Source organism: Microtus oregoni, unplaced genomic scaffold (genome assembly GCF_018167655.1).
Source record: "Microtus oregoni isolate MIOR12 unplaced genomic scaffold, Mior012 000032F_ref0000030, whole genome shotgun sequence".
Lineage (NCBI taxonomy): Eukaryota > Metazoa > Chordata > Mammalia > Rodentia > Cricetidae > Microtus > Microtus oregoni.
This window is the reverse complement of record NW_024543091.1, coordinates 16571329-16584381: the sequence shown is the minus strand read 5'-3', so window position 1 is coordinate 16584381 and position 13053 is coordinate 16571329. Positions and strand designations below refer to the sequence as shown.

At 41.1% G+C, this 13053-nt stretch overlaps 1 protein-coding gene across 5 annotated transcripts in view; it reads right to left on the bottom strand.

Annotated features, from left to right (window-relative positions):
• The window catches only part of Rnf111 (ring finger protein 111), a 78802-nt gene that overhangs the window by 39010 nt on the left and 26739 nt on the right, over positions 1-13053 (bottom strand). For all 5 annotated transcript variants that reach the window (XM_041679601.1, XM_041679603.1, XM_041679605.1 and 2 more), the window contains exon 2: positions 5283-6172. In XM_041679601.1, the coding sequence (XP_041535535.1) occupies positions 5283-6153 (871 nt within the window). In that variant the 5' untranslated portion in view covers positions 6154-6172. The remainder of the gene's footprint in view (positions 1-5282; positions 6173-13053) is intronic.

Sequence of the window (13053 nt, the reverse complement as noted above, 5' to 3'; positions counted from 1 at the left end):
AATCTTTATCATAACTAAGGAAAACTATAACTATAACTAACTATTCTTAACTCCATCAAAGACTCCACAAAGATACAATACTACCTAAGCAAACAAGAAAAAAGCAACTTTTAAAACTCTAGAAATGACAGAGACATCTCGTTGCCTGGACAGTCACCCAAAATTCCTCTGTACCGTTGGGGCATCCATCTTCAGCCTTCAGGCCCATGGTATCCAGGAGACATTTCCATAAAGCAGGAAAATTCAAAGTCAGTTCAGTCACTATCTGTTGTGTCCTGCAGAATATCTCGCAGACTCTTTCAAAATGAATCAGGAACCCCGAAAGATCATCTCACCTTAGGCAAGTTCAGTAGTCCTCTCTTTGCGGGTTCTCTGTGTCCAGTTTATGCAGTAGTCCAGGCAAGAGCAGTTTCTTGCCCAAATGGCTATCAAACTCCATAAGGTGCCTCTTCGATGCCCATCTTCCTCTTGAAGTAGATTGGTGCTGCCAGGAGCAGAGTGTCTCATTGTCATGAAAAGTCCTAAGTTATTAAAACATTAAATGTCCTATTCTGTAATCTTTGAAAGACATGAAGAATGTCTATCTAACTGAAATACATCTCTATATATCTAGAAAATCTAACTAACATGACTACAAGCTTTACTATTATCAATGATTATCCATTAACAACCTATATTTCTTAATTATACAGTACATATTTAAATGAACTACACAATCACAATACCTTAATCAAAATCAGAAACACTTATACATATAACAAAATTGACCTTAAATCTCTATCAATAAAGCAAAATCTATACTATTGTAAATTATTCATACCTATATCATATCCCCCTTTAAATGTAAAAGAACATTTATAAACATTTTTTGGGAATATGGGTGCAGTTATTTCTCTCCAAACTGCTTCCTGCTGAATGGGGGCGTCGTTAATTAGGTCTTTCATGTTATAGCCTGTGTATTAGTTTCATCTAAGTTGGCAGTTGAGCAAAGCAATTTTCTGAGGGCGTGCACAGGAACCATTCAGGAAGACGTGGTCCATCATACCAAATCGGAATAGAAGAAATAAACAGCGTCTCATCCTCTGTGAAAACAAAATAAGGAACTCTTTTCCAAAGTATCATATCCTTAGATCCAAATTCAAGATATCTATGTTGGATTAGTTCAGCAGTATTTATAAATAAATATCTTTTAGCAGCTGTTGCTCCTTCCTCAGCATTCAAATAATTCAAAGAGAGCATAATAGCATACAGTATCAAGATTCTCTGTGTATTTTCCATCTTTGTACAGCTTTGTTTTAACCTCTATTTCGTTTATTTTTACTTTTAACTTTTTGCTTTTTGAGACAGGTTCTCTGTATCTTTGACCTGAAGTAACTCTGTAGACCAGGCTGTCTTTGAACTCTCAGAGATCCGCCTGTCTCTGCCTCCCAGGCATTGGGATTAAAGGTGTACACTACTACACCTTGAACTCACAGAGATCTGCCTGCCTCTGCCTTCTAGGCACTGGGATTAAAGGCGTGTGCTACCACACACAACAACTCTCTTCCTTTTTTTGTTTTTTACTTTAAGAACTTCAACTTTTAGTCTGCATATATTTTTAACACACTTTAAACCATTCAGAAATTTTCTTTGTCTTTGAATCTCTCTTTACTGTATATCTCTCTTTTTCTGACCACATGAATCTTTAAATTACTGAGCAATATGGGTAGGATTAAAGGCGTGGCTTTGCCAGCTAGATCCAGTCCATTCCTTAGCTTTCCAGCCTCATGGCTGATATACAGGCTGTAGCCATGTTTACTGCAACAACTGTATGGCATTTCAAGGTCCCTGCCAGCAAGTGAGCTACAACAGACAACACTCACGTCCTCTCTTGGTAGCCGGCCCTCCTGCCTTAAACAGTCAGAGTTTGCCCTGGCAGGATGGCCCAGAAAGCCGGCATTTTTGAACAGCGCAGCTTTTTTCCTGCTACGGCTGAAAACCGAAAAGCATGCGTTCAGCTTTTCGTCAACACTGTTTAAGTGTTTCGTGGCAGGACCTCTTAATGAGCTGCAGGCTTTGCAGCTAAAGCTGAGTCAGGAAGCCTCTCTTAGATGAGGCGCTTGCTTGCCTCTAGCAAGCAGAGTAGAACCGAGAAATTGCTGCTACCAAGAAACCAGGCACAATGCTTTCATTTTGTTCTAGAATTACTTCCCAAGCTGTCTCAGGCTTTATGTGGAAGCAGTTGTCCACGTGGGCGCCATATGAAGTAATAAGGGTGGCAGGGCTGCGTCCCCCACACCCGGCCGCCCACATGGCTAGCTTATGCTCCGAAATAACAACACACAAACTGTATTCTTTTAAGCACTGCTTGGCCCTTTAGCCCTAGCCCTTACTGGCTAATTCTCACATCCCGATCAACCCATCTCTAATAATCTGTGAGAACCGGTCTTACCGGGAAGATTCTAGCCTAGTCCATCCTGGGTCTTCATGCCGGGAGCGGGGCATGGCGTCTCTCTCAGGCGTCTGCTCCTGAGAGGAAAGCTGTGGAGACTCCGACCTCACTTCCTCTTCCTCCCAGTGTTCTGTCCTGTTTTCTCCTCCCACCTATCCTCTAACCAATAAAATGGGCCAGGGCAGTGCCTTTATTAGCCAATGACCTTCCTCCATCAAAGGACCACAATGAAACTCTCCGGCAACATATGAGCTCAGTGGACACTTTTCAAAACAACATTCAATACCGGAAAAAAATGAAACATGACAAAGAAAGAATAAATGCTGACTAAATAATATGGAGGAAGGAGGAAAATGGAGGGAAATGGCAGGTTTCAACAGTGAACTGGAGGCTTGAACCTTGGCGGGCTGAACATCATACAAAAAGGGAAAGTTCTGGTCAAGTGGTGCACACCTTTAATCCCAGCACTCAGTAGACAAGAGATAGGCGGATCTCAGCAAGTTCGATGCCAGCCTGATCTACAAAGCAAGTTCCAGGACAGCCAGGACTGTTGCACAGAGAAACCCTGTCTCAGGGAGGAAAAAAAAATTGCGGCGGGGGTGGGGGGGAGGTTGAGTGGGTACATCCTTCACAATACTTGAAAATCTTCCCTAGACCTCTGCAAAGCTCTCCCAGGGCTGGGAAAAGCTCAGAAACTAAAGTGCTATGCAAGCAGAGGCAAGTGAGAGCCCTACCACCATGTCAATAATAATAATAATGATGATGATAACAAAAACAAAACAAACAAAATAATAACTCAAGGGTGAAACAAAGGACATGCTGACATAGACGGGAAAAAGCCCACAGGGTATCAAACCTACACCAAGAACTGAGTTGCCTACAGGCAACTGAGTTAAGCTGGGAGCAGTAGAGGTTGTCCAGTGCCAAATGGTTAGATCTGAAAATGGCCACACAAGTAACATACAGACTGAATAGGTCATATTTAGGAATATATACGTGTGTGTGTGTGTGTGTGTGTGTGTGTATACATACACACATACATATATAAAAATGTACATATACGCATGCAATAATAAGAAAAGAGGCCATGAATTTGATGGACAGCAGGAAGATGTATATGGGAAGGTTTAGAGGGAAGAAAGGAAAGGTAGAAATGTTGTGTCATATTAATATAAATAAATAAGAGACAGTTTTTTCTTTAAATTTTCTGTGCAATGGTGTTTTGTCATGGGTGTGGGTGTTGGGTCTCCCGAAACTGGAATAATAGACAGTTGTGAGCTGTCATATGGGTGCTGGGAATTGAGCCTGGGTCCCCCGGAAGAGCAGTCAGTGCTCTTAACCACTGAGCCATTTCTCCAACCCCCAAGAGACATGGTCTTTAAAAAAATAAATCCCAGTGACAGGAGGTAGAGGCAGGAGGATCCCTCAAAGCCAGCCTAAATGAACCCATGAGCACCCAGATCCCGGCAAGAGCCTATCTCAAAAGATAAAGACACAACAAGATTCCCAAGAAACAATACTCAGGCTTGACCTGACCCCTCCACACACACACCCCACCAAAAACAACTTTCCTGATCCCCCAATTTCCTAATTTCAAGTTAACCTTAGTTCCAATCTTAGTTCAGACTTACCAGTTCAAATGTCAGTACAACAGCTTTTTAAATTATAACTTCAGAAACAATGCATTATCAGGACTGTTTGCACACAAGAGCAAACACCACATACTCACCTCCAGGGTGGTAAGTACACAAGTTTATTCTACTTAAATATAGTTTTTGTATGCATGTGCTTGAGAGAAAGGAGGTGGGGTTGAATAGGAGAACACATGGCACACATGGAAATGATCATGTACTCTACTGGCACTGTCAGGATTAAAGTGAGCCCTACCACTCTAGGTACACACTTGCTTAGAACATGTTAAGGACCAGGGTTCAAGCCCCAAAATGTAAAAACTAAATAACAAAACCACTCAAACATTTCAACTTATTTTTATTATTTTGTTCCTAGGGGTCAGGCTCTTACTGGGTAAGCCCAGAGTGTTCTGGAACTCACAAAGATTCACCTGCCTCTGCCTCCAAGAACCACTAACTTGAAAAGTTAGTATGGTGGCACATTATTGGCTTTGAAATCCTAGCACTGAGAAGCTAAAGCACAAAGATCCAAGAACATCAAGGACACCCACAACAAGTAGGCAGTCTCAAAAAGAAAAACAGTAAACAAGAACATAGTAAATGAAAAGATTAAGCAGACTTGTATAGCAATTACAAATGTTCTTAATAGGATAGAACATGGGGGAAATAATAGTTACCTATAAAAAAAGAGATCACAAAAGTAAAACATATTACGAGTAATAAAGAAAAACATGGGCCATAAGTCAACTCATTTGAAAGTTAATCTTGCTGGGTGTGGTGGCTAGGAAAGTGGAGACAAGTGACTTCAAGGCCAGCCTGGTCTATAACACAAGTTCCAGGACAGCCCTGTCTTGAAGGAAAAAAAAAAAGAATAAAGTTAATCTAATTATGAGACAGGCAATGGGACTCCCATCTATAATCCCAGTTCTCTAGAGAATGGTCTACATAGTGAGTTCCAGGCCAGCCACGACCACATAGTAAAATCCTGTCTCATAATCATCACCAGCATCATTGTTACTGTCATCAAGTTATGAATAAAATAGTTACTTAAAAAAATTTACTAATATACAAAAATTAATTTTGACTTAATTTTTGTCACGAGAAATTCTGTAAGCATCCTGGAATTAGTCACAGTTTAACAGTTAGTTATACTGCATAAGGATGTTTGAGAACATGGTGCAAGCACAATGGCACAGCACCTACTGCACCAGCCTCCTCACCTGAGGGGGCAGCGGAGTTGCTGGGGTTCTCAGTGGCAGATGCACACAGGTCCTCTTCTCCATCCGTTGAGGAACTAGAAGAAGAGTCGCTGCTGAGGTCGTTCTCACTGGAGCTACTGGAGCTGGGGAGGAGCGCATACTTCCTCTGGGCCAGCACCTCCCGCTTCTTCCTCTGCACCAGCAGCCTCTCCTTCTGCTTCTGTGTCCTTTGAGAGGAGCTGCTCTTCACTAGTCTCTTTCTGCATGGGAATCTCCTTAGTGCACTACCATGAAAACAAGGTCTTTTCATCAACAAGCCTGACACAGACTCTGCCTCAGTCCGAGGCCACTTTTGGGACCGTGCACTGTGACTTCTGCTTTTAGCACTCAGAACAGGCTGGGAATGTCTCACTGAGACTTCTTTGTCTTCATCTGAAGTCACAGTATCAGAGTCCCCAAAATGGAGACTAGATGAGGGAGAAGACAGACATTCACTGAAGGAAGAGTCATTATCTTCATCACTTGGTGTCTCTAGATGTTGCCTCAGCCCTAGGATTCCCTGATTTTCCTTGACACAATTCTGTACATATGAGGGCCCGGCCTGTTGGCTTTTGCGCTTTTTCCTCACAACACCACTTTTTTCTTGTTCTTGCTGGTTGCCATTCATGTCCTTCTCTTGTTTTGAATCATCACACAGGTGAGAGAATTCATTCCCCACTTTGCTGTTAATCATCTCCACTTCTGCAGGGAAGCTCTTGTTGGCCCCTAAGGGCTGTGGGTGCAGAAGGACCCCCTTCAGACTCTCCTGTGTTGTGGGCACATCAGGAGTCCCACTCTTCATAGCCACTTTTAGGGTGTAGAACTCGTTATATTCAGGAGTCCATTGAGACATGGGAAACTTTAAGGAAGGCCTAGGAGACACAAGCCAGACATTGAAAGGACTCAGTATGTATGTGCTACAGAAGTGACTAAAGCTTACAGCAGACACAACATGACTAAGCTAGACCAGCCATTTAACTTTCTCACTGAACACTCTTTTAGTACCTCTGCTTCTACCCCTACTTTCAGAAACAGTTAACTAGCATACACTACTCAACAACTTAATAGTAACCAAATGGACCTTGTAATATTCCTGCTAGCTTTCACAATATAGTATATTTGGTCAAAATCAAACACTTCCTTTCAGTTTACTTCATTAAACTAGAGAAGAGAATTAGAATTCAAAAGACTGCCATCTGCATTGCCAGCAGTGCCGCCACTGGGTACAGTCAAAGGAAACCATTCTGCTGAAGTCACCAGCATTCACTACAACATCGACCTCAGTAGCCAAATGACAGACGAAGAAAATATAGTAGATACACAGTGGAATGCCATTCACCCAATAAAAAAATGAAATCCTCTCATCTGTAATAACCTGGACAAAATTACAAATCATTACATTGAGTGAAATAAGGAAAGCTGAAAAGCAATTTCTACATGAACTTATTCACATGTGAGATCGAAAAAATTTAATCTCCCAGAAGCTGAGAGCAGAATAAAGGTTACCAAAGACTAGAGAATGGGGTGGAGAGGTGAGGTAAGGGATGGCTGATCAACAAATACTAGTCACAGTTATATACAAACAACAAGTTTTGGTGATAGTGTGCAATAAGAGATTCCAGATGATCCTATACTGTGTGTTTCAAACAGCTAGAGAAGATTTTAAAAAACTATACCTTAGAGAAAGATGTCTGTGGAGGCACATATGCTAACCTGACTGAAATATCACACTGTGAACAAACTTATCAAAACATCACACGATACTGAAAAATATCTACAATGTTTTAGCATCATTTAAAACTAAATTTAGGGAGGCTACACTCTTGAGGATTTATGGGTAGTCAATGGTTGCTGGGGGAGGGGGAGGCATTTTCTTCTCTGGTCTAGACACTGATAAACTGCCCATGCTCCTGTAAATAATCCCCCTTACTCATGTTGCTGTTAGCAACTCTTAATGAAACTCTAGTTCACTATCACCAACAACAAAGATGTAAAAGTAAAGGAGGAACAACTTAGGAAGAGGAAAGGGATCAATGGGAGGGGAGTAGGAAAGACACGAGAGAGGGGAACTAGATGTGAGTATGATCAAAATACCATATATACATGGATAAAAATGTCATAACAAAAGCCATCTTGTAGATAACTGATAATGCCAGTAAAAACTTAAATTTTCAATGTAATTTAAATTCTAAGAAAAAATAATAAAGTCATCAAATCACAACACTTTGGAGGCTGAAGCAGGAGTATTGCAACAATGAATACAAAGCCAGTCACAACAAGACTCTATTTCAAGAGACCCCCCAGCTCAACACCCAGCCTCAACTAAAAAAGAATTCCAAAGACTAGTCACCCCGCATTGTGAAATACTGCCTTCAAGGCATAACATGGTTATTACCCTCTTCAAATGCCCGCAGATCTGAGTGCCAGAAGACTATACAAGATTGGGTCATTAACTTTCCCTCATCAAAGGAAAGGGACTCATGAGGCCCACCTCTTCCCAAGAGTTTACAGAAAACCACTGTTAAAACAGAGGTTGAGTCACCCCACCCCAAGATTTGCAGGGTGGGGTGACTTCCCCAAGAGCTGAAAGGAAATAGCTGCCGCTGGGAGACAAACTGCTTCTGTAGTGTAGCCACCTGCGCACCTAAGAAACCCAGTTAAACATTGGTTCACCAAGCCACAGCTCAATTGGTTTTTCTATCGCTGGTGCCACTTAGGATGAGCAGACATTCGCTCATTTATCTTCAGAAAGTTCATGTCTTCCCTTTGATATTAACCCATTAATATTGTCTTAATAAGTACTTTCTGTATATTTAGATGCTTTTGACATTACATAGTTAACATAAAAATACAGCTTCTCTCTCCTATGACTCTTTCTATCCTTTTTCTAATGAGAACCTAATTCCAACAGAAGCTTGACACTACTAGTACTTTTAGTGTCGGTACAGCAAACCTAGAGCAAGGACTAGAAGAGGGCACCAGATCTCATTACAGATGGCTGGGAGCCACCACGTGGTTTCTGGGAATTGAACTCAGGACCTCTGCTCTTCCAGAGGACCATAGTTCAATTCCCAGCAACCTCATGGTGACTCACAGTCATCTTTAATGAAATCTGATGCCCTTTTCTGGCTTGCAGGTATATATTCAGACAGAACACTGTATACAGAACAAATAAATAAATTAAAAAAAAAAAGCCAGTGCTCTTAACCTCTGAGCCACCTCTCCAAGCCCTTGGTTGACAGAGTTTCTCTGTGTAGTCCTGGGTGTCCTGAAACTGCTATGTAGACCAGGCTGGCCTTGAACTCAAAGAGATATGCCTATATCTGCCTCCAGAGTGCTGGGATTAAAAAAGTGAGCCACCACTACTGGCAAATTTATTTTGCTTTAGGGACTCAGGTACTTACCATAGACTGGCCACAATCTCACGAGGAGAACCCTAAACTTCCACCTCCCAAATCCCCAGGTCACCACACCTGGTTTAAACATCAGTGCCTGGAGTCAAACCCAGGTTCTGGGGACAAAAGACAAGTACTCTATCAATTGAGCACATCCCAGCCCTAAAGATACAGTTTTACGGGGGCTGAGAGATGGCTCAGAGGTTAAGAGCACTGACTGTTCTTCCAGAGGTCCTGAATTCAATACCCAGCAACCACATGGTGGCTCACAACCATCTATAATGAGATCTGGTGCCCTCTTCTGGCCTGCAGGGATACATGCAGGCAGATGCTGTGTACATACATAATTAATAAATAAATCTTTAAAAAAAAGATAGTTTTACATAGCTATTAAAGAAGATTTTTAAAGCCATAAGAGATCTGCTATTTCTCTATAAAAATTCTAGAAATAATCAGAAAATGAACTAGATACACTAATGCTTTTTTTAATCTTTTCCCCAAGACAGGGTTTCTCTGTAGCTTTGGAGCCTGTCCTGGAACTAGCTCTTGTAGACCAATCTGGCCTTGATCTCACAGAGATCCCCCTGCCTCTGCCTCCCAAGTGCTGGAATTAAAGCTGTGCGCCACCACTAAATGGCTAATGCTTTTAAATATGGTTTTATACAAGTGAAAAAAGTTGTGTCCCAAAGATACTGCTTACGTGGAGTGATATCTGAAATTTTTAACTCTCTTCTGAACTCAGGCAGTTACTTTAGACTTTGCCAGTTTGAGTATATTAAATCAATTGCCTGACAGACCCACTCTTAGTATCCAATGCTGTCACTACCACTGATGACGCTTGAAGACAGCTGCTCACTTAGCTGTCCCCAGACATCAAAACTGTAATTAGCAAGTAACATATTTCCCCAAAGACATCATTCTAAACTTTTTCTTTTCTTTTCTTTCAAGACAGGGTAGTTCTAGGTATCCTGGAACTCTGTAGACCAGGCTGACTTTGAACTGACAAGAGATTCACCAGACTCTACCTCACAAATTCTGGGATTAACGGCATGCACCACCACCACCCAGTCACTCTAAACTCATATATATATATATATATATATATATATATATATATATATATATATTTAAAACTTGAAGTTGGACATGGTAGCTGTCTTAGCTATAGTTTCTTTCTTTTTTTTTAAATATTTATTTATTTATTATGTATACAATGTTCTGTCTGTGTGTATGTCTGCAGGCCAGAAGAGGGCACCAGACCTCATTCCAGATGGTTGTGAGCCACCATGTGGTTGCTGGGAATTGAACTCAGGACCTTTGGAAGAGCAGGCAATGCTCTTAACCACTGAGCCATCTCTCCAGCCCTCTAAACTCTTAACTGTATTTTCGAAGTGCTTATAATTAAGTTCTCAAGAGATTTCTGATAGAAATCTAAGAATTAAATAATACAATTATGAAAAGAGTGGTAAGAACCTTCATAAATATATTAGCGAATAACTAACTTGCAACCTCCTAATAGCAAAAAAGAAATGACACCCAGAAAACTGTTATTAAATGAAGCTTGTTTTGTTTTATGATAAGGTCTCACAATGAAGCCAAGGCTGGCCCTGGACTTGCTATCTTCCTGCCTGGGGTTACAAGCATGAGTGAGCATACCCAGCTGTGTTAAATTATTTTTCTTTTGGTTAGGACAAAAATGAGAACATAAAAACAGATCAAGGATCTTGGCAACCTCTCCTAAAAAGACAATATAGTTAAATCATAATAAAAGATTCATTTGGATCCTTTACCATGGGAATCAAGATGAAATATATAAACTATTACAGACAACTCAGAATTGCTCTAAGAGGGCAATTTTCTTTTCATTCATTCATGAGTGTTTGGACTGCATCTTAGTCAGTGTTCTACTGCTATGAAGGAATGCCATGACCACACACAGCAACTCTTATAAAGAAAAGAGTTTAGTTGGGGCTGGCTTACAGTTGAGAGGTTTAGTCTATTATCGCCATAAGGGCAGTCAGACAAACATGGTGCTGAAGAGGTAGTGGGAAGTTCTAACCCTCTATCGGCAGGTAGTAGGAAGTGAGACTCTGGGCTGAGAGAAGCACTTGAAACTACAAAGCTCACCCCCAGTCACACACTTCCCAACAAGGCCACACCTACTCGAACAAGGCTACAATTACTAATCCCTGTCAAGTATCACCACTCCCTCATGACCAAGCATTCAAATCTGCGAGTCTATGGAAGTCATTCTTTTTGTTTGTTTTTTGAGACAGGGTTTCTGTGTAGGTTTGAAGCCTGCCTGGAAGAAGCTCTTGTAGACCAAAGTGGCCTCGAACCCAGAGATCTGCCTGCCTCTGCCTCCCAGTGCTAGGATTAAAGGCGTGCGCCACCACTGAGCTGGAAGTCATTCTTATTCAAACCACTACAGCTTGAACGTACGTGAGTACTGCACGTCAGCCAGATGCCTATAGAGGTCAAACAAAGGTACCAGATCTCTTGGAATTAGAGTTATGGATGGTTGTGATACACCATGTGAGTAGGGGACTAAACCTGGGGTCTTTGCAAGAACAAGTGCTCTTAACCACTAAAGCAGTCTCTCCAGACATAGCACAGAAACAGGATAGCACCAAAAACCCTCTAGGATAAAATTACACAACACAAAAACTGCATTTGTTGAAATCACCAATTCTAGAAAGTCTACTCTGGTGAGGTTGAAGGACTCAGGGACATTGATGAGCATAACCACATTCCAAGAGCCAAAATCCACAAGAACTGAACAGCACTGACCCACAAAGAAATAACAGATGGAGAAGAGACAAATATAGGCCACAAAACACAAAGGAGATAATACTGAAAGAACTGTGAGTCAGAGCAGAGATGGAGACTGGCAAGGCTTAAAGAAGGAGCCCTATTACTTTAATGGTAACTAAAAAGAGGATAAATGCAGGTAGAAAACAAGAAGAGGCAAAACATTCTAAACCTTTAAAACTTTAAACTGAAATTTACATCATTACAGTTACATTTTCAATGGCTCATATAGTATAGCACAATATGAAATAGGGATCAAAAGAGGCCAAAACTGGAGACAGAATAACAATTAAAAGGTCACTACTTCTACAAAGCAAGGACATACAAAGATAGACAAGGAGACACTAGACTCCTTAAAACACAATAATCATAAAATCCAGGATCACCACAGTTCTGTTGGCCTCTGTACAGGAAGCACCTCCTGCTGTCATCCTAGCTGAATTAGTATGAACTGCCCGGATCCCTGCTACAGAGGCCTAGTTTTCTCGTTCTAACAGTTCTTTTCTATACACTTGCATGAACTCCAAGAATATAAATCAGATCACATTCCATTCCCTCACTGAAATCGTTCAGTGGTTTATAAATATACCAAAAAAATAAAGCCGCAACTCTTTCTTGAGTGACCTCACACTCCGTCTTCAGCTACTCCTAGCTTCCCCTTTCAGTCACCACCACAGTCAAACTGTTCTTCTTCCTTTCTTACCTGTGACAAAGCTTTCAGTCTTGGTTGGGCCTTTGTTGATCTGCCCAACAAGGCCTGAGATCTTGTGTTAAATGTCCTATCTTTCTAGTGTTTTTCCTGGGTGTTCTATGGCAACAAGGAGTGTGTGCCTGGCAGGGTTCCAAATAAGAAAAAAGTACCCGATTAAAAGCTGCAAATCTAAAATCTATCCCTGTGTCTGCACAGGCCACACAGGTCACCCACTGAGGTGGGATTCCCCTCTGTGCGCTATAAATATGTTTTATTGCCATTGGTTAATAAAGAAGCTGCTTTTGGCCAATAGCTTAACAGAATATAGCCAGACTGAAAGAGATATAGCAAAATAGTAGGCAGAGTCAAAGAAAAACCATGTAGCTGCCACTAGAGATGGAGACAGACACTCTGGAACCTTGCCGGTAAGCCACAGCCACAGCCACATGACAATACACAGATTAATAGAAATGGGTTAATTTAAGATATAAGAGTTAGCCAGAAATATGCTTAAGCTATTAGACAAACAGTAGTGCAAATAATATAGTTTCTGTGTGATCATTTCAGGTCTGAGCTGCCAGGAACAAATGAGCAGCCTCTAGCTACAAATAGGTGCCCAATGTGATCAACTAAATCTACTTAAAAACTTGAGAGAGCTTGAAAAGGAATTCTAGACACACACACATACACACACAAATTAAAAAAAAAACAGAGTTTAACACAGCTTCTTGCTCTGTTTGCTAGCAGAAAGCAGAGATGTAGCTCCTTTAAGGGGTTTTCTGACTCAGCTTTAGCAGTAAAAACTACTACAAGGCTTTTTTGTTTTTTGGTTTTTGTTTTTTTTTGTTTTGTTTTT